This window comes from Nicotiana sylvestris, chromosome 2 (genome assembly GCF_000393655.2).
Source record: "Nicotiana sylvestris chromosome 2, ASM39365v2, whole genome shotgun sequence".
Classification (NCBI taxonomy): domain Eukaryota; kingdom Viridiplantae; phylum Streptophyta; class Magnoliopsida; order Solanales; family Solanaceae; genus Nicotiana; species Nicotiana sylvestris.
Genome location: NC_091058.1, coordinates 90,515,942 through 90,539,068, shown reverse-complemented (window position 1 = coordinate 90,539,068; position 23,127 = coordinate 90,515,942). Strand labels below are relative to the sequence as shown.

Here is a 23,127-nt window from a genome sequence, read left to right as displayed (position 1 = left end):
CCACGGTGCAGACATAAGAGGCAGTTCTGTAGGTGGTGCATGAATCAGGTCGTCGTGCACCTGACACTGATGACATTTTCGAACAAAGCTGAAGCAATCCTTTTCCATGGTCATCTAGTAGTAGCCTGCTCGAAGTATTTTCTTTGCCAGGACGTATCCATTCATATGGGGTCCACACATTCCTGCATGCACGTCATGCATTATTTTTCCGACCTCTTGGGCATCTACAAATATTTAAAGATTGAGATCTGGAGTCCTTTTGTACAAAACCTCTCCGCTCAAGAAAAAACCACTAGAAAGCCTTCTAATGGTTCTCTTTTGGTCTCCATTGGCTTGCTCGGGATATTCTTTGGTTTTCAAAAATCTCTTAATATCATGATACCATGGCTGGACATTTGGTTCCGCCTTAACCGTATTGCAATAACCATGCCTTTCTCGGATTTGGATTTCCAAAGGGTCAATCTGGACATTGCCTGGATATGGCAACATCGTAGCCAAAGTAGCGAGTGCCTTGGCTAACTCATTGTGAAAATGAGGAATGTACCTGAACTCGACTGCTTTGAACCGCTTGCTAAGATCTTCCATATATTGGCTGTATGGAATAAACTTTACATCCCGAGTTTCCCATTCTCCTTGAGCTAGTCGGATAATCAGATCTGAATATCCCATGGTTATCAATTCTTCCACATCTTGGTCGATTGACATATTCATGCCCACAATGCAGGCTTCATACTCGGTAGTGTTGTTTGTGTAGAAAAATAGAAGCTGGGATGTGGCTGGTTAGTGTTGACCAGTGGGTGAGATCAAAATTGCCCCAATCCCAACACCTTTTGCGTTCAAGCTCCATCGAAGAACATTTTCCAAGCATTGGTGTCTTCTAATGTTACCTCAACTAAATTCACCTCCTCTTCCGGGAAGTAAGTACTCAAAGGCTGATATTCATCATCAATAGGGTTTTCAGCTAGGTGATTTGCTAAAGCCTGGGCTTTCATTGCCATGAGGGTGACATAGACTATGTCAAATTCAGTGAGCAGGATCTGCCATTTTGCTAACCTCCCTATGGGCATCGGCTTCTGGAATATGTACTTCAATGGGTCCAGCCTGGTGATGAGATAAGTGGTGTAGGCCAACATATAATGCCTAAGCTTCTGAGCGACCCAAGTTAGGGCACAACAAGTCCTTTCCCCCAAAGTGTATTTGGCTTCGTAGCTAGTGAACCTCTTGCTCAGATAGTATATTGCCTTCTCCTTCTTCCCGATCGCATCATGTTGGCCGAGGACACATCTAAAGGAATTCTCCAAGACTGTCAATTACAAAAACAAAGGCCTCCCAGGTTCGGTTAGGACCAAGACTGGCAGATTCGACAGATATTCTTTGATTTTGTCGAAGGCTTCTTGACATTCATCTGTCCATTTAATTGCCGCATCTTTCTTTAACAGCTTAAATATGGGCTCACAAGTGGATGTCAACTGAGCAATGAACCGGCTGATATAGTTCAACCTTCCCAACAAGCTCATAACCTCTTTCTTGATTTTCAGATGAGGCAAACCCCGAATAGACTTTATCTTTGTTGGATCTAGATCATTGCCTCTCCGACTGACTATAAATCCCAAGAGTTTGCCAGACGGAACCCCAAATTCACACTTTGCTGGATTTAGCTTCAAATCATACTTACGCAGATGCTCAAAGAACTTTCTTAGGTCCCGAACATGGTCGTCCTGTGTTCTGGATTTGATGATCACATTGTCCACATACATCTTGATTTCTTGGTGCATCATGTCGTGAAAGATGGCAGTCATAGCCCTCATATAAGTTGCCCCAGCATTCTTCAAACCAAAAGGCATGACCCTATAACAATATGTGACCCAGGGTGTGGTGAAGGCTGTCTTTTCCACGTCTTCTTCATCCATCAAGACCTGATGATATCCAACATAACAATCCACGAAAGATTGTATCAAATGATTGGCACAATTATCAATAAGAATATGGATGTTTGGCAAAGGGAAGTTTTCTTTGGGACTTGATTTGTTCAGATCCCGATAGTCAACACACACTCAAGTTTTCCCATCTTTCTTCAGCACGGGAACCACATTAGCCAGCCATGTGGTGTATCGGACAACTCAGATCACCCTCGCCTTCAACTGTTTGGTGACTTCTTCCTTGATCTTGTCACTGATATCAGTTTTGAACTTCCTCTATTTTTGCTAGACAGGGGGATAATCGGGGTAAGTCGATAATTTGAGTACCACCAAATCAACATTTAGTCCTGGCATATCATCATAGGACCAAGAAAACACATCTTTGAATTCGAACAAAAGTTGGATCAATGCATCCCTGGATCTTTCATCCGTGTGAATGCTTAACATGGTTTCTTGGACCTCCTCTAAATTACCCAAATTAACCAGCTCGGTTTCATTTAAGTTAAGCTTAGGTTTATTCTCGAATTGTTCCAACTCTCAGTTTATTTCCCTAAAAGCCTCGTCTTCATCATAGTTCGGTTCTTGATTCATTATTTCACAATGAGACAGCGTGCTATGATCTGGGCGTGAAGTTCGCAAGCATGTCATGTTATTTAAATCTGCATTATTAGAACTGAAAGGAAGAAATAAGAAAAGTAACAAAAACTAGAAAGAATAAAGAACGAGATTCATTGATGATGAAATATTGATTTCATTTCATTGAATTTGAAGATAGCAAGGTTTACATTGGAATTTTAAAAACAATAAACTAAAAGAAACATTCATGTTACACCTGGAATAACTCGGAATGCAAAAAAAGGTGGCAAGACTGGACTACTGTGATTCCCGCCTGACTGGGAACGAGTAGCCTTCCAGTTTTGCAGCTTGGCATCGGGCCCCATAAATTGCACCTTAGCGGTGCTCGAGCCTTCACCAGGCTGGACCATGTGAGCTTCATATAACATTTGCCTCATGCCTCCACATATGTCCTCAATTTCCTCGGCTGTGAAGGCCTCATCTTCTTCTTCTTCTGTGTACTTGGGCTTGACGAATGTTTTGTAAAGATGCGGGACCGGCTGAGGCAACACCCAACCATTGCTCTTTCATTCATTTGCCCATGTCACACCAGCTTGTGTAGCGTGAAAACCAACACCGAAGAACTTTTTGCTGGCAGCTAAAGTGATAGATTTTGTGATACCTTGCAACGATGCTCTGAGTCCCTTCCCAGGCTTATAACCATGCTTGATCATTTCAATAGCGACCATGATGGACACATTTGACAGAAAGGGCTGACGACACAGGCTTCCCTCCTCACATTTATCTGCGACCCCAACCTCAAAAGCTTGATAGACTATATTCTTGCTACCTTCCTTAGATTCGAGACATGGGACTGACGGGTCCCGATAAATTGATTGCTCATCTTCTCCATCAACCACAATTTCCTGATCTTTGTGCTAAAATTTCACCATTTGATGGAGGGTAGAAGGTACGACCCCCGCAGTGTGGATCCAAGGCCTTCCTAAGAGAAAGTTATAGGAGGTATCCATGTCCAGGACCTAAAATGTCACCTCGAAATCCACAGGACCGATAGTCAAAATGAAATCGATCTCGCCTATGGTGTCTCTCTTGATGCCATCAAAGGCACGCATACAGACATTGTTAGGCCTGATTCTCTCAGTCCCAATCTCCAATCTTTGCAAAGTTGAGAGAGGGTAGATATCAACTCCGGATTCGCCATCTAGCATGACTCTTTCACATAGTACCCCTCACATTTAACTATCAAATTGAGGGCTTTGTTGTGGGCGGCCCCTTCTGGGGTCAAATCATTCTTGCTAAAGGAAATCTGATTGACTGCGAAGAATCTTTCTGCCACCCTTTCTAGTTGTTCGACAGTGCGAGGAAATTCAGCACGTGTCTTACCTCAATATAGCACTACGATGTGCAATCCGGGGTTTAAAACCCTCAGGAAATCATTTACAATCATTACTCACCTCGAACCGGCAAAATTTCTAGCTCACGATGCCTTTGCCCCTCAAATTGGCCTCCACGCGCGTCGAATCTATCCAAAATCAGAACGAATACATCACAATATGCTAAGGGAGTAAAGGCCAAGCAAAAACAATCAACAAAGGGCACGGTTCCCGAAATTACCAAAACCCGAGCCCCGGTCCCACGTCTCGGAATCGGATAAAATTTACATTTTCAGAATCCTCATACCCTCACGAGTCTAACCATACTAAAATTATCCAATTCCGATACCATTTGGTCCTTCAAATCATCATTTTACATTTTTGAAAGGTTTCACATTTTTCTTCCCAAATCAAGAATTAAATGATGAATTCAATGATAGATTCATGTACTCTAGCCAAATCTGAGTTAAAATCACTTACCCCGATGAATTTCTTGAAAAACCTTCAAAAAATTGCCAAAATCCGAGCTCTCTAAGTCAAAATATTAAATAAAATCCAAAACCTCGTATTTATAGAGTACCCCTCAGGTTTCAGTCTCCGCGGGCCGCACCAAATCGACCGCGGACCGCGCAAGCCAGTGCGGTCCGCGCAAAAACAACCGCAGTCGCACAGGCCATCCTTTATAGTGACAAGCTTTAGTATTTTGGCCATAACTTTCGTTACAAATGTCCAAATTGCAATATCTTTACCTTTTTGGAAACTAGACACGAAGAACTACAACTTTCCTTTTTGAATCACCTCAAATTTCCTTGTAGAATAAAAGATATAAGCTTACGAAGTAGGACCAGCGGGAAGGTTCTTCACCGCGGCCGCGCCCACTTTTGTGCAGTCTGCGCGGCGCCTACCGCGGCCGCGCCCGCGCCCGCTTTTGTGCGGTCCGCACTGCACTCACCGCGGGCGCACTTCATTTTGTGCAGACCGCGTGGGTGAATTCCGGGGCCTGCAACCCTTCTAGACCTACTACGACTATGATTTTAGCACTAAAACGTCCCAGAACCTACCCGGAACTTCAAACCAATTGTCCCAATACATCCCATGACATCGTTCAAACTTGCTCAAAACTTCAAAACGCTCACAACAACATCAAATCACCAATTTAACATAAGATTCAAGCCTAAGAACTCCAAGAACTCTTAAATTATGCTTTCGCTCAAAAAGTCTATCAAATCTCGCCCGAATGACCTGAAATATTTAAAGCAAGTCATATTCAACACTACGGAGCTATCTAACTTTCGAAATTTCATTCCGACCCTTGAATAAAAATCTCATTATCGGACCGGAAACTTCAAACATCCGACTTTCGGCATTTCAAGCCTAAATTAGCTATGGACCTCTAAAACACAATTCGATCACGCTCCTAAGTCATAAATCACCTAACAGAGCTAACCAAATCATAAAACTTCCGATCCGAGATCATATACAAACAAGTCAACTCTTGGTCAAACCTTTTAAATTTAAGGCTTCAAACTGAGAATTGTTCTTCCAAATTCATTCCGATTACCCTGAAAACCAAAACCAACAATTTAAATAAGGCATAATATATACACGGGACAAGTCATGCCCAAAGACTGGCGATCAAAGTGCAAAAGTTCAAAATGACCGGTCGGGTCGTTACACCATGATTCCTAAGAATGCCATGATAAAAGCGTACTGACGATGAATCTGCCAAGTGTTTTTATCTTGTTTGTTGTTTTAACCCTTCTCATGCGTTTTAAACTCAGCTGAGTGCCCGAACCTGAAGTACAAGAAGTAGAAGGAACAACATTCGTTGCTTGCATAGGCCTTCTTCATTTGCTTACTTATATTCAGAAGATCAAAAAACTTGTGCATAGAGGGAGCCCTCGGGAATATAAGTTGATGTTTCCTCCAGTCCTGGCCAAAGTCAATGTATCCGACCATTTCCTCCAGAGTAGAGGTGAGCTCGAAATCTTATAAACGGAACACGTTGTGGACAAGATCCCAAAAGGTTACCAAGGCTTTGATTAAATCCTCCCGAGGTTCGATGCTCATGATGTCTATAAGGGGACCCAATTGCTTTTTTACCCAATCCTGGCCATCTTTATCTAAATCATTCCACCACATGCGAAGCTGCAGCTGAGCCTGTTCTATGACCAACTATGACGGGTTCTGAGCAGCATTCATTTAGGACGGGTCCTGGACAGTATTCATTTGTGATGGGTCCTGGACAGTATTCATTTGTGACAGGTTCTGGAAAGTATTCATTTGCACCTCTGGAGGGTTAAGTTTAGGGTTAACTCTTGTGGACTCATTTTGCAAAACAGGTTTTCAATTTCTAAAAGAAAATCAACGGACAAAGACCCCCTTGATGCTACTTTTAGCAAAAAATGGCCGTTTTTGTAAACGTGGCCCCTTCACAATTCCAATCAAATTTTGAGGCCGGGGGAAAGTATTTTATGGAAAAAGACACCTTACAGACAGACTTGCCCACTCTTTCTGAAAATAGCCTTTCGACAATTAAAAGATAATCTAAGGCTATTCCGGTAAGAACGACTTAAAAATACAACCGAAGCTGGGTCGGCTTATTCTTTTGACCAAAGCCCTAAACTATACTTTACTTGATTATTTTTTTGTAAAAAATGAGGCCGAACCTTATGTGGGTTGCCTATGTATCTCACAACTGGTGAGAATCAGACCTGTGTAGTTCTATCTATTTTGAAATAAAAAATATGATATTTGACTCACTTTTTTTTTGAAATACATTTTCCTTTTTTCCCCTTTTTTCAAAAATTTTGGCAGAGTTTCATGGCATTTTCAAATACCGGAATTTTTTTAGAACCGGGTAAATTCTCTATCCTACCTCACTCTTCGTTTTTCTCTTTATTCCTTTTCCTAGTCGGTCAACATGCAAGCCGAAACAAATAAATATTCACATAGCATGTAGGATGCATTAGGATGGTCTTTATTTTGAGTACACCTGTCCTAGACGGACCCAACCCCTGTGTTGAGTCCCCAAGGTCAAATGCACGTGATGCAAATAATCGTTCCTACCAGGGATCCGGCATGAGGTTGCGTTATTCTAAGTTTAACCTAGGGTTGTGTTCTAAGCCTGGCTTACCCAAGTGGACAAACTCGAGTCGAGGAGGGGGCAACGTACGGGAGCACGAAAGTCTGCCCGGCCTTGTTGCTTGCCCAGCCCCGTTCTATTTGATATAATTCTAATAGAAATGTGGGCTACGCGAACGTGAGCACCGTTTTTAGAAGACTCGGAAGGGAGACGTAAGAAGGCATTTAAATACAGTTCAAGTAATATCAAAGCGGTAAATGGCAATTAGCATATTAAGTCTACAAAATATAGTAATATCAACAATAAAACCAAATAAAAATCACATTAACAAGCTCGAATTCTTGAACCCTGAATCAGAGATTCTGGTTCTTGTCCCCAACAGAGTCTCCAGAGCTGTCATACCTCCTTTTTTACACCCCGAGGGTATATGGGAGTTTTTTCAATTAAAGTGACATTATTCGAAATTGGATTATTTATTTTATTCAGAGTCGCCACTTGGAATATTTATGGTGTCCCAAGTCACCGGTTTATTTTTAAATCCCAAATCGAGGAAATTTTTTACTTTATTTAAAAGTGTGCGAACCAGAAATTCTAGATAAGGAATTATGTTAACCCGGGAGAAGGTGTTAGGCATTTCCGGGTTCCGTGGTTCTAGCACGGTCGCTTAGCAAGTATACTTGGATTAAATTGTTTAACTACTCATTTTTAGGACCTATGCACATTTATCTATTAACCGCTTTGAATCACTTGATTTATTCGTAATTAAAGAATTGAGTTACGCGTATATATAATCTTTTCTTTTGGCGTGTCAAAAAATCATGTCACGCGAACGTGTACACAATTAGTGACGCTTTGTTTATTTTATTAAGAAATGTTTTGTTGAAGTTGCGCGAACGCATCCCTCGAGTTACTTTTTTAGAATTAAATTTGCAATCATGTTACGCGAACGTATACATAATCACAATACTAGTCTAAATCGAGCCTAAAGCAAAACTACGATTATTTAGGATTATTAAATATCTAAGTAATACTAATAAGAGGGTCATGATTTATTTAATGAAAGATGGCACACCTCAACTTTTAGAAGGCTTGTTTAATTAAGGTAATAAACGGAAGTTCTTACTTACTACTATTTTGGACTTAATGTCATGCTATTAATCATAGGTAGGGAAATATAAGGCAGGCCTTTATTTATTTGAAAGGAACTGGGCCAGCAATAGGCCTGGTATATTATGTAGAGCGATTACTAAAAGAAAAATAACACGGATGCCAACTGGGCTCGAAATTGAGCCCAAACTTAAGACGAATGAGGATGGAAACAAAAGAAGCATGTTTTGGCTTGGCAGCCTGATTTGGGCCATCGCCAGGCCCAATCATTTTAAAGACCCGGCTTTAAAGCCTGCTGAAGCTTAAATCACACCAGTTTATGTATACCAACCTTTGCACAAATCCTAAATGAAATGCCTAAAATGGTGGGCCTTGACTTATTATCGTGTATTTAATAGAAACAAAATCAGATTTGAGTCTTAAACGTTTAAGCCATTTTTCTTGAACATAGATAAACAGCCCTTTAAAATTGCAGGAATCAAACAACTGAACAAAACTCAGTAGCCAAATGTTGCCTTTTTAAACATAGCATACTAATATACATTTAGAATTTGGCTAAATAAACTACCGGAGCTGCATTAACTAGTCTATAAGTTTATAAAGTCCAATCCAATTTATTACAAATTCCGGAATTAAATATGGGTACAAAATATAAATTACATCAATACCTCAAACTAAATTACAACAAAATGAAAAGAGGAAGTTTCCTAAACTGCTACTGCTCCAGCTTTAAACAAACCAAGATCCTCATGGGTCTAACCATATGAAAGGGTCAGATTCACAAAGTATCTTCAAATGTTTGAACCTACAATGTTACCAAGTTAATCCTAATACAAAAATGAGTAAAGGAAAACAATGTTGTCCATAAGTCTAACCATGTTTTAAGGTCAGCCCTACAGACAAGCAAAGATTTCCAAACCATGATTTACTCCATAGTTCTCATCTTAGTAATGAAGAAAAGAGGGGAAAGGAAAATAACTTAGACATATACTAAAGGAGTCAAGACTATTATGCACTGTTAAGGAATGAATCTGACCATTTAAAGGGTCAGATTCATTTTTTCCTTTTGTGCTACCATAAAAGAGCCATTTGAACATAGTTTTCATAGGTATATACATTGATTCAGCAATCAACCTTGTTAAGTTTTAACACATGTGCAGCATAACATCAGAGATTTCATGATTAAATTCAACAGCCAGTTAAACTAACATTAACAAATGGTTCAATCTACTCTAAATTAAACCCAGTCATGATTCCCAAAAACTAACATCAAATGTTCAGTCAACCAAAATAAGTTCCAAACATAGATTTTTGAGCTCAAAATTAATTCCATTTAGGATGAACATTGTTACATACCTGGAAACTGAAAAATATAGTTGAGGAATGACCAAATAAAGGTCAGAAAACCAAGGCTGATTTCAGAGCTTAGATCAACAGCAATCAAACAAAAGCTAATTGGACGTTTTCAACCAGAAAAGCTAAAGAAATAGTAAAAACTCACAACTTGAACCCAGAAATCCCAACCAAGACACTCAAGAAAGATCCTCTGAATTCAAACCATTATTTCTAGCTTGTGAAAACCAAAAGCAAGAAGTTTTTTTTTTTGAAGTTTTTCCTAAAATTTCTGAAGTCTGGTTTTTCAGAAAGGAAGGGAGAGAGAGTTTTTGCAGTAAAATGATGCTGAAAAGTGTGTGTGAGACTGAGGGAAAGTTTCCCTTTTATAGAGTGCACAAAAAATATCCCAAGAAATGAATATTCTAACATAATTCCTTATACTGTAGAATAGTACAACATTTTTATACAGTTGTCCGTCCTTTTTTTATCAAATTCCAGCATTTTATGCTTAGGATAAGGACAACTGTGATATTCTTAGAACATTCTGATATTCCCTCAATGTAAAACCCCAATTTGCCCTTCTAAATTCTGCTTATTTCATCTTTACCTAAACTTTTTGGTTCAGTTAAGCCCCTAAAGTTCCTATTGATTTTCAAATCGGGCAAACAAAGACAAACCTAGAAAAGATCAGAAATTCAAATCAAAAAGGCCTAAGAGAATCAAGTGACTGCAATTATGAACCTAAAACTAAATTAACCAATAAACAAAAATACTTAGCTAATTAAACCTAAACAAGAATTAAGTCTAACAACTAATACACTTAACTGTAATCACAACAAATTAAAGATGCAAAGAAAACCTAAAATTAAACTTATATCAATTTTTAAACTTAAGCAATTAAAGCAACAAACAACCTAAATAGCTTGTTAATTTACTCAAATAAAACTGACTATATAATGAAATCATGGAGAAAAAACAGAGTAAGCATCAAACGAACTCTAATTAAACTAAAACCATGTAATTGAAACTTAGCTAATTGTGAGATTCAATATGCTTTTAAGGACAAGTTGGCAACCAATCAGGGAAACCTGTCACTTATCTATATATGCTAAAAACAAGGGGAAGAAAATAGAAGCTAGCATAGAAAGAAGAAAAGAAAGAAAGAGAACAAAAACAAAAATAAAAATGAGAAAGGAGTACCTAAAGCTATTTTGGACCGGGCCAGTTAATGAAACTTCTTGCATGAGACGGCCAATGAACTTATACAGCCATTGACTGGCTGTTCTTAACGAGAACAACCAGCTAAAGGATGTTTGGGTTCACAGGCTCTGAATATTGACCAAGAAAAGAGATTAGGGTTTTCCTTGGAATTTTTTATTCAAAATTCAACTCGGCTAGGGATGATTCGAAAGGGGATAATGGTGGTTTCGGGTTCGAAGGGGTGCAGGGATTATAGGGTGTGAATTTGGGCCGGTTTGGAAAAATTAGGGTTTTTAGGCATGATTTCGATCTAAAATTCGAGCAAATTCGGCAAGGATTCAAGGAGAGCCAGTTGGGGATTCAGAATTAGGAAGGGATTAGGGTTTTATGGTGTAAAAATGGTGGTGTTTGGAGTACCAGCAACGCTGTGGGCGATTTCCGGCGAGTGGTCAACGGCGGAGCCTGCGAGGGAATCCTAGGCGGCTAGGGTTTGATTTGTTTAGAGATATGAGAGTGAAATGGAGGTTCCAAAGTGGGGGGGGATAGCTTCGGACAGTTATATATTACAAACCTCATTAGTTCCGAGTCGTTAGATTGCCAAGATCTAATGGCTGTTTTTGTAATTTTCAGTTTTAATAAAGCAAATAATTAATTAATTAATCCTAAAATGTAAAAACAAACCTAAATACAATGCATGACAGTTTTTCATGATCTTAATAAAATTATACGTGCACAGAAATGCAAACAATTAATAGAATTCTACAAAAATTCCTAAAAAATGCCAAATAATTAAGAAAAAATCTATTTTCTTAGGATTTTATAGGAGTATTTCGTATAGGGAAAAATCACATGCTCACATCAACTTCTACTGATTTTCCTATTAGTTTTTCGAACATCAGGTTTACTAGGCATTGATAGGTGGCACCGACGTTCTTTAATTCGAATGGCATTACATTTTAACAGTAGGTGCCAAATTTAGTGACAAAGGAAGTCTTTTCTTGGTCGCCCGGGTCTATCCGAATTTGGTTGTACCCGGAATAGGAATTGAGAAAGCTGAGTATCTCGTGCCAGACGTCCCATCGATCATCCTATTGATGTTAGGCAAAGGAAAAGAATCCTTAGAGGATGCCTTGTTCAATTCTTTGTAATCTACACACATTCTTAGCTTATTTCATTTTAAGTAATACCACTACATTAGCTAACCAATCTGGATATTTAACTTCCCAAATGGACCCTTTTTTAAGGAGTTTAGATACCCCGTCCTTGTTGAATGCATGTTTGACCTCGGACTGAGGTCTCCTATTTTGTTCCATCGGGTGGATCTTTGGGTCCAAACTCAGCTTGTGAGTTGTTATCTCTGGCGGAATCCCTGTCATGTCAAGATGGGACCAAGCAAAACAAGCTATGTTAACTTTAAGAAAATTAATGAGTTCTTTCCTAATCTTCGGGGTTAACCCCGTATCTAGGTATACCTTTCGATGCTATAGGTGTTCGATCAATACGACTTGCTCCAGCTCTTCGACTGTTGATTTGGTAGCATCGATATCATCAAGCGCTATGAATGATCTTAAAATTCCATAATCCTCCTCCTCGTCAGCTCCTTATTCTTCCGATCCAACCGGGACCGGCATTGGTGGTTGCTATTTGACTTCGGTATTTTTAGTTGGCTATGTGTTCCTTAATGTCGAGATGGTGGGCACTAGAAGCACTTCATCGACTGCGAACATCTCCTTTGCAGTCGATTATTCTCAGTACAGCGTCTTGATTCCTCTCGGGGTAGGGAACTCTAATGCCTGTTGTAAGGTCGAATGTACTGTCATCATGTTTGTAAAGGCCTAGGATTTTATTTTTAGTAAACTCAAGTGTATTATAAGCTTAGGATAATGATTAACAAGATCTTGATATATGTGGGGGCCCATACGAGGGTAACAAAATCATTACAATACTTGAGCATGAATGGATAAAGGCATAACTTGTAATGGTTAGGAAAAGATGGAGGAGGAGATCCTAGCAGACCTGCGTAGCCTCCGTGCGTAGCCTATGCAGGCTGCGTAGGCAAAAACAGCATGCTGAGTAAGGGGGAGGCTTATGTTGCGTAGGCTACACAGACCAGCTGCGTAGGCTATGCAGACTAGCTGTGTAGGATATGCAATTCGCCTACGCATTTCATTTTCTATAAGTATAAGGAGGTCGGAGAGAGAGAAAGAGGTGCAAGATTTTGGAGCCTTGGAATTCTAGAGAGAGAAAGGGCCAATCCCTACACTTAATAAACTTCAAGGTATGATTTCTTGGCAAATTTATGATGTTATAACATCATTGGATGCTAGAACTAACACATATATAGATTTGATCTATAGGATTTCACTTGAATCTTGAAGAATCACCAAGAACACCAAAGAAGAGATATTTTATGGTTGCTTCATAAGGTAATTTCCTCTACTCCAATCTCGTTTATGAGGTATATATAAGTGTATTTATGGTATTTATGATATTGGGAGGTGATTGAGTGTGAGTATTTGTGAAAACCTTGTTGGATATCTATGTTGGTAGCTGGGAAGACAATTGAATATTAAATTGAGGTATTACATGGAGATTGTTGAGTTGTTTATAAACCTAGTAGACTATTAAGTACTATTTATGGGATTGTTAAGCATAGTTGAACACATATGGTAGGAGATATGAACCCTAAGTACCTATAGTCAAGAGGTAAGGTCTAAATGGGTCTTGTTGGGTATCGTTGCATAACTCTTTACACATGTGAGATATAACTGTGTAGATTGAGATTGGTTGAAGACCTTAGATACTTGTGGTGGAGTTTTGAGAGCGTATAAAGGTATGTTGAAACCTACTACTTCATGGAGTTTCTCTCCAAACTCGCATATCATAAATTAGTTTAGAACTTGATTCAAATTGTGGATCCCAGCTTGTGGGGACGAGCGGGTTGGGATTTCACCATTCCCTTGCATTTAAATGATTAAGTTCCATTGACGTGTTTATTGAAAGAGTAATGTTTTGATATGTATTTATATGTTAGAGTGGCACTTGTTGAACTAAAAGATAAATTCTAATTTTGTTAATTTCTTTAATCATAGAAATGGAAAATGTTTTGTTCGATTTTTGTTCAAATGGTTGGATCGGTTGTGAATATTATAATTTTATTTAAAAGAGATTTATTTGAGGCTTTTAATCTATTAATCAATTTTACAAAAGTCAAATATTTTGTGAGTTACTAGTGGAGACTACTGAGATTGGTTCGAATCTTCTCGTTACCATGGAACTCCATGTATCGGTGTAGGGACACATTCCAAGGTTAAGCCAAGTTTTGTCGGATAAATTCCCCCAATTTGTGGGCAATGATCATTATTAAATGTAATGAGGTTAATCCAACTCGTATGGTACTACGGGAAGCCGCCCAAACAAGTAAGGTCAAATACTTATGGCTAGGCCGATCACCTAGTATTGTTTCTATTATGTTAGTGTCGGTATAGTGCTCCTATTGAAGGTAAAAACCTCACATGATTTGAACTTTAAATGTTAAAGGAAGTGACTTTGAAATATATTTTACATTATTATTTCATTTCCTTGTTTAAATTATGATTTGGTATAAATTCCTCCTTGTTATATCAATGCTTTGCATATCTCTTGACCTCTTTTCTTATCTTTTCTCCCTTCTAGGGAAAACGGTTCATGATTCATACGAGGCATGTGGAGCTTATACCCTTTGGCCAAATTTTCATTTTTGTTTTCAGGTACCGGTCCTAAGGAGTGTGAGCCCCGTGGATAGGATAACTCTACATTTACATTTGGTACTTTTGGTGAGGCTCCACTCTTACTATCGTGGAGTAGTATTTACTTTATACTTTTGGGTCACTGAGGCATGTCTCAGTCGACTATATTCATTCCGTGTCTTAGAGATTCCATAGACATTAGTAGTTTTTTCTATTGGGTTGTAAGCTATGGTAACTCATATGGCATGCATGAATGACCAATTATCGTTATGTCTTTTATTTAATGAACAGTTATGTTTCAGTTAATGAATAGTTATAATGAATATCTATGGTAAGTCATATGCCATGCATGAATGAATAGTTTTATTTCATGCATGGATTTTATTATTTAAAATGCTTATGTTTTGAAATGCTTCTGCATGAACATAAGAGTAGGTTAGTACATGGGTTTGGTTCGCTTGGGTCGGGTAGTATGTCGAGTGCAGCTCATGTGGGTCTTGGGTCGTGACAATGTTGTGAACCCACGGTCTTCCGAATAGAGTGTTATATCTCATGTCCCCTTCGATTACATAGAACTTTGTTTCTTCGATTCTCAATAGTGTTCACTGGTAGGGTTATCTCCCCTTTACTGGTTTTACATGCCATGTTAAATTCGTTCAACACCTCGATTACAAGCACTATTTGGTCTTGTAACCCCAACTACTCTGCGACCCTTGATCTGATGATGTTGGCCGAGCTACCTGGATCAATCAACACACACTTAATTTGAGATTTATTGATAAGTACGGATATTACCAGTGCATCGTTATGAGGTTGTACGATGCCTTCGGCATCCTCATCGTTGAACAAAGTGGTTGCCTCTGGATATAATCTTGGGTACATTTCTCTCTTGTGATAGACACTTTATTGCATTTTATCATCGGCCCTTGAGAGTCATCAACCTCTCTAATGATCATTGTAATGACCCGATCGGTCGTTTTGAGCTCTAGTAAATTGTTCAGCAGTTGAGGCCATGACCAGTTTCACTTCAAATATTATGACTTGTACGCATGGTCGGAATTGAATTCCAAGGAATTCAGAGTTGATTTGGAAAGGGAATTCTCATTTCGGAAGCTTTCAGTTGAAAGAATTAACTAAGATTGGATTTCAGAGTAAACGACGTTGGATTGGGATCTGAAGGTTCCAGTATGTTTGTATCATGATTTCAGACTTGGGCATATGCGCGGATCGGGTTTTGGATGAACCAGAAGCATTTTGGCGCCTATTGTGGAAGTTAGCATTGTGGAAGAAATTTCATAAGTTTAGGTTCAAGTGTATTTAAATGTTATCGATGTTCATTTGGTATTCCGAGTCTGGGAATAGCTCTATATGGTGATTCTGGTATTGGAGCGCGATCGGAAGTGAATTCGGAGGTCCGTAGGTCATTTTGGAGTCATTTGGCTAAAGATAGAAATTTGAAGGTTTTTGGGAAGTTTGATCGAGAGTTGAATTTTTGATATCGGGGTTGGATTTTAATTCTGGAAGTTATAATAGTTCCGTAATGTCGAATATGACTTGTGTACAAAATTTGAGGTCAATCGGACGTGATTTGATAGGTTTCGCCATCGAATGTAGAAGTTTAAATTTCTAAAGTTCATTAAGCTTGGATTGGAGGTTGATTCATTATATTAGCATTGTTTGATATGATTTGAGACCTCGAGCAAGTCTGTAATGTGTTTTGGTACTGGTTGGTATGATTGATCGAGGTCACGGGGGACTCAGATGGATTACGGGTGGTTAACGGACCGAATTGGAACATGGAGGAAGAGCTGAAGTTGCTAGTTGCTAGTGTAACCGAACCTGCGAGACTTGGGCCACAGGTACGGAACCGCAGAAGCAGCCCTTGTGTCGCAGAAGCGAAAAATTGTTGGGCTTGACTGGGGTCGCAGGTGCGACGAACCTTCCGCAGAAGCGAGACCGCAGAAGTGACCCTGGCTCCGCAGAAGCAGACTTGAGCGAGTTGGCTGAGACCGCACATGCGGTAGAAATTTCCGCAAGTACGGAGCCACAGGTGCGAAAATGTTGGAGGCAATATGTCCTTTTAAAATCGGGAGATGGTCATTTTTCACCCATTTTAAGTTGGTGTGGGCGATTTGGAGAGCTTCAAGTGGGGTTTTTCATCATCATCAACAAGGTAAGCTAACCCCACCTATCTTGAGTTAAATACATTGATTATGTATGAATTTTTGCATGTAAATTGGTAGAAAATTGGGGGTTTGAGGAAAACCTAGAAAATTCGTATTCTTGGATTTTGACCACGACTTTGGGTATGAAATTGGGAGAAAATCATATATTTGAGTTCGTGAGTTCATGGGTAAACTTTATCTTCGAAATATTTTGGAATCCAAGCACGTGGTCCCGAGGGCAATTTTGTCAACTTTTTGATCGGGGTTAGGAATTATTATAAATTGGATTGAAATGGGTAATTGAACATATATTAATGGATTTACATAATTATTGGCTAGTTTTGGAGCATTGTGCATCGATTCGAGTCTTCGGCAGAGCGTGGAATGCCGGTTATGGATCTTCGAAGCGAGCAGAGTCTCTTTTTTGACCTTGTAAGAGGGAATTGTCCCCATAGGTGATATAATTGGTTACGTGCTCCTATTTGTGGGGGCTATGTACGCACGAGGTGACGACAGTCCATGTGTAGCTACTATTATGTGTAATGTCCGGGTAATCTAGGACCCAAAGCATGCTATACTTGGAATATCTGTAATCTTATTGGTAGTTGAATTGCTTAAATCTTATCAAATTGGTAAATGAATTTTTAAAAAGGATTAAACTTCATTTTCTTAAATTTCTAAAAGAGAATCAGCTTTTATTTGGATAAATATTCCCCGATAAATTCTTCATTTGCTGTGTGAGCATGTATTTCTCTGTGTACCTACGTCGCATGTATGATTCGCGAGTAAGGTGTTTGTTTATTTATGTTGATTGAGTCACATGTATGATTCACGAATGGGGTAATAGATGCATCTATGGTTTGGGCCGTTCGACCCTCGGCAGTGCACATTTTACATTTATGTTGGATCGGGTCGTACGACCTCGGCATTATATGCGCATGCTTGGATTGCTGCTTGAGATTTATAAATGTTGATAATCGCCATTCCTGGCAAGTGATAAATTGATAAAGATAATGAAAAGTAAATCTTTGGAAATCCTTTATTATTTGAAAGGTTGTTTACTTGCTTTCCGGCTTTATGAGTTTAATTTTACTTTATGAAATCCATGAATTTCTCACACTTGTACTACATTATCATTGGACCACTAGTAAGTGTCGAAGTCGACCTCTCGTCTCTACTTCTTCGAGATTAGACGGGATACTCATTGGGTACATGTTGTTTCCATACTCATACTACACTTGTTGTGCATTTTTGTTGCACAGGTTCATATGTGGCTAGTGGCTTAGTGGCAGGGTTGATACAGAGACTTAGGCGAGTTGAATTTATCGAGACGACCCGCAGCCAGTAGAGTCCCCTTTAGAGTATTTTACTGTGTTTTCATTTCTGTCCACTTTGTATTCTGGACAATTACTGTATTTTATTTCATTCCCTAGCAAATGCTCATGCCCTTGTGACACCGGGTTCTGGGATGATTATGGTGTATCTTGTATTACCTTCTTAACATTCATATTTGATTTGAAACGATTATCTTTTACTAGTAAAATTGAAGGAAAATCATAGTTTTCAAAAATTATTAAAACGAGAAGTTAATTAAGTATTTTGGTTGGCTTGCCTAACAGCGGTGTCTGGCGCCATCACGACCCTTAGTGGAATTTGGGTCGTGACAACATGGTATCGGAGCACTAGGTTCCCTTAGGTCTCACGAGTCATGAGCGAGTCTAGTAGAGTTTTGCAGATTGGTACAGAGACATCTGTACTTATCTTCGGGAGGCTATGGGGCTGTTAGGAGCACTTCCCTTCTTGATTCCACATCGTGCGGTTTGATTCCCTTGAGACTTATGCCTTTAGTTCCTTCCTATTTGATCTTATGTGACGCGAACCGCTTGCTATAAATCAAAAATTGAAGAATTGTAATGGTACTACCGATGTGGTGCGGGATGTTTCTCCCTGAATAGTTGATTGGGCTATTGGTGTTGCCTTGCAGAAGGATATCTTGTCATTTCGGCTCGGTAATAGTATTCCTGAGATCTTTGAGGCTATGCATAGATTGCTATGATGCTCACGATTGGTTATCGCACAATATTGATTTGATAGTAAGATATTTGCCTATGTGTTGGGGCAGTGAATGATGTGAAAGGAATTCTACTCAGTGCACGATTCAGAGATCGGATGTCTCATTTCCGACGGAGGAAAAGCAATTGGCCTATGCATGTCCAGATTTGGGGTGATAGAGTAATGAGACTTGGTATTTTTGAGCGTGGTGGAATTTTCATCTGCGATGTAGTGTCGTCGTCCTCAATTGTATGTGTTAAGTTCGTCGGAGTAATGGTCTTCTGCAATTCGCCCTTGGGGTACGATATTGTGAAATAATATTGGAGAAACGAAATTTGGAATATCGCGGGGTGCGGTGGTTCAGGATTGAATCGGTGTTTCTAATTTCGATGGCTCGAGAAAGATGATCTCCGGAAAGGTTTAAAGTTATTAGCGACTTGTGGGTTCAAGTGCTACGAAGATAGATTTTATTAAGGCAACAACTGAGCAACAAAGGATGAGGAAGGACAAGTGGGGAGTGTCAGGCGGTGGTTAAAATTTCTAGAAGGCCAGGTATAAGAAGCAAAGTTCGACTGGTCGATTAGAGGGGTGAATTCCGCCAAAGTGGGAGAGTGGCGGAGTTGCATATGAGCTTTGTGTTAGGATGACTATGCACCTTAATGAGAGTTTGGAATGATTGGGAAATTTAGTAATTGGTGATCGGGGTCTATGGATTTAAATTGAAGTATGGGTTATTATGCGGCAGGAGATTTGATATAACGGAAAGGAGCTGCTCGAAATAAAGAATGGTACAACATAACTTTGAATTAGAAGGATGTTGTCGCATATTTAATGATGTCCACGAGGGGTGAATGGACTTGTGCAGCTAGAGAGTGAGCTCAGACTCAGGATAGGTTATAGATGTCGTAGTGATTGTACCCCACGCAGCAGCGTTGGAAGATGTCGACACGTAAATTCCATAGGTGGGTTATCTCCAGTGAGTAGCTCGGGTCGCATGGATTGGCGAAGCTTCTGCGAAGAATTTTATTGGTTATACAGCAAAGAGATCGGTCGTGCGAATGTGGTTAATGATTCAAAGTATGAAAAGGGGGTTTTACAGAAAGATTCCGAGAATTCTTGCGGTTGATTGCGCAAGGTTATGTCAATAAGAGATAAAGAATCATGGTGAATTCCAAATTTGTGTAATAGTGGATTCAAGCTAAGTGGCAGAGCCCCACTGCTTAGGATTGGGTTGCATGGCTAACTACTTACGAGGTTTCTAGTTATTAGCATATTGATGGGTTATTTCAGCTGCGGGAAAAGAACATAAGTGGTAATTTGAGCAAAGGAATTGTTAAAGGTGTGCTATGGTTGGCCTTATTGGCTCATGTTCATACTCGGGGAAAGATTAAGGATTTATGCCTTGTATAGATGCGGGTTTCAAGGGAAGTGATTCTGCCAGGTGCTTCGTCGAGAGGGTATTCATATGCTAGAAGATTCATGGAGTCGATTATATTCGGGGCAGAGTCAGAGCGGGTGGCTCTCGACAACGGTCCTAGTGGATTCAAAGGGGTAAAGTGTGGTGCCTAATGATTTCGAGCCTATAGGTTCGGTGAAGAATCAAGCTTTGTAGCAACTTATGAGAAGAGGCCCAGAATGTTCTATGATGTTTTGACTTGCAGTATAGCATTTGGGAGGTATGAAATGGTTCGTGGGATTTGAGACAGCATGGGCTCATGATTCAAGGTCACTCGGGATGAGTGCGAATGGAGTGTGTATATGCTGAATAGAGTTATTATTATTTCTAAGGCAATCAAGGATAAATTGAAAAGAAGATAGGTTGGTTAGCCATAGTTGAATTGGCATATTGCTAGTGATCAGTTCCTGCAGCGGGACCAAGTTATGCAAGTGATTTGTGACGATACGTGTGATGTCGGTCGGCCGCCGTAAGTGACGTTATTCAGAAGTATTCTACTATTATGGCATATTATGTGTAGGCGGATCCCAGAAGGGCTATGGTGGCTTAGACCACTACTTAGAGATTTGCATATTCCACAGTTATGAGAATTCACTTGTGTGTTGCTATGTTTCTCCTGAAGTGAGTTAAGTGAAAAGTTTTTATATGATGAAGTGTTAATCTATTAGTGGTTCCGAAGTTATGATGAAAAATGTGTTCTATCGTATATTGGCATGTTGGGTATAGTGAGTGGTATGGAATTTGAAGTGAGGATCAAGGTTACAGTCAGTGTGACAAGGAGGTCATGAGCTCGGATGAGCAGAAAGGGAGTTTCGATGTTTAAGGTAAGTTGGTATTGTCTTTAGTGTCACCTGAGATCGGTGTTTTGTGAAAAAGGATTTGCATCTTGGTTAAGGATTCTTGATCGCTTTTCAGCGTTAGTACGGCCGGTGGTTTGGATGTACAAACATGTTATCTGTTATGGAAGGTTGTGGGAGAATCCCTCATGGGAAGGTTGTATTAGTGTGGCATGTAGCTATTTGATTGATTGAAGAATTAAATCAAGTATGAAAATTGTTGTGATGTCGTTAAATTGAGAATTGATGCCTGGAGGGCACACGGTTTATTGGGTTGCGGACTGTGGAGGATTACTCCGGTTATGATGGTTGTTTTTGTGTGTTACGAGAAAAAGGGGGGTGATTAAGGACCTTTGAAAGGTTATTAGCCTGGTTCAGTGCGATCAGAATCAGCTTGAGGTCTGTGGATGGATTTAAATGTGAATAGGCTCTATATCCGGCTAGATATGTTCATTTCAGCCATGCGCTCCTTATGGAAGAGTAGTCGGGGTGTTATTTCGTCGTTAGCTATTTCATGTAATGATGTATTGCGCCGTGTGAGTCATGAGACGACTTGGTGAATTTCTTATGTTATAAGAGCATAATAGCTCTTGAGATTCAGATCGTATATCGCACCTCAGTTGTGCTTGAGTTTTTAGCTTATAGCGCTATATGTCTCCCTAGGGATGGTATTATGCACTTGACGTGCTGGTGACCAACATTTGGTATTTTGACGTAATGAGCAATCTAGCTCGGTCTGTATCTCCTTATGTGAATTTTATGTGTGGATCGGGTGGCACGCCTCCATAGGTATGTTATTTGGATCGGGTTGCGCATCGCAACATTGTGATATTGAGTACAGTTCCCTGTATCTATTTGTATTTGTTTTGTTTCCTATTTTTCTGATGAAAGCTCATATTAGCTGTGTGCCCACGTCGCATGTATGATTTGCGAGCGGGGTGTCTGTTTAGTTATATTGACCGCGTCGCATGCATAATTCGCGAGCGGGTAATTGGATTTCCTTTTCAAAGTTTGTTTTCCTTTTGTATCGCATTCGAATTGGTAGCCTATTGGCGCATTGTGGCATCATATAAGACATTTGGTCATGTTTGGGTGGCTTATTGCTTGAGCAGTTCGTACTGGGTGAGATGAGATGATTTGATTTAGGATCAGTGCAATCTGATTGTATAAAGTATATTAAGGAGCTAAGACCATTATTTGGTTCAGAATGAGGTGATGGTTCTTGTCAGAAGTATAAACCCAATTATTTGTTGATTCGACAGTTGGTTATGAATTTCTACACATCTCTTCCATCATGACGGTATTGTAAGAGTTTGAGCAAGACCTATGTATGTCATGAGGTGCAATGGGACCATTAGATTCGTGGAATTTCGACTAATTTGATCAGAGAGTGTTATTGTGGTCCTGTGAGTAAAGGGGTGCAAGGTGTGAATTCAGCAAAAAATTTGTAGTCATGTTTGGGTACAGCGTGTAGTGATTGATATGGTGATCGTATGTTGGAAATAGTCCTGGCAGAGAATTCTGGACGCTGGATTTGGGCTCTAAGCTTATTTGCTTGAAGGAAAGAGAATATCTTCAGATTGATCGAGCTAATGTGCTTGATTGAGTTATGGTAGCACGGGTAGGTGCACGAGGTGTTAAACAGTGATTTCGGACAACTTCGTTGTAGTTCTCAGCACGTTCGAGAACGAATGTATGTTTAAGTTGGAGAGAGTGTATCGACCCGATCCGTCGTTTTGAGCTATAGTGCATCGTTCAACAGTTGAGGCCATGAGCAGCTTCACTTCAAGTATTATGACTTGTATGCATGGTCGGAATTGAATTCCGGGGAATTCGGAGTTGATTTGGAAAGGGAATTCTCATTTCAGAAGCTTTAAGTTGAAAGAATTGACTAAGATTGTATTTCAGAGTAAATGACCTCGGAATCGAGATCTGAAGGTTCCAGTAGGTTCGTATGATGATTTCGGACTTTGGCGTATGCTCGGATCGAATTTTGGATGACCCGGGAGCATTTTGGCGCCTATTGTGGAAGTTAGCATTTTGGAAGAAATTTTATAAGTTTGGGTTGAAGTGCATTTCAGTGTTATCGATGTTCGTTTGGGATTTCGGGTCTGGGAATAGCTCCGTATGGTGATTCTGGTATTGGAAGCGCGATCCGAAGTGAATTCGGAGGTCCGTAGGTCATTTTGGAGTAATTTGGCTAAAGATAGAAATTTGATGTTTTTTGGGAAGTTTGACCGAGAGTTGACTTCCGGAAGTTGGAGTAGGTCCGTAATGTCGAATACGACTAGTGTG

At 39.8% G+C, this 23,127-nt stretch overlaps 1 protein-coding gene across 1 annotated transcript; it reads right to left on the bottom strand.

Annotated features, from left to right (window-relative positions):
* Positions 1-234: 234 nt before the first annotated feature.
* LOC138885224 (uncharacterized) lies at positions 235-669 on the bottom strand. The gene has a single exon (XM_070166139.1). It carries the CDS (start codon positions 667-669, stop codon positions 235-237), a length of 435 nt encoding a protein of 144 aa, XP_070022240.1.
* Positions 670-23,127: the final 22,458 nt, after the last annotated feature.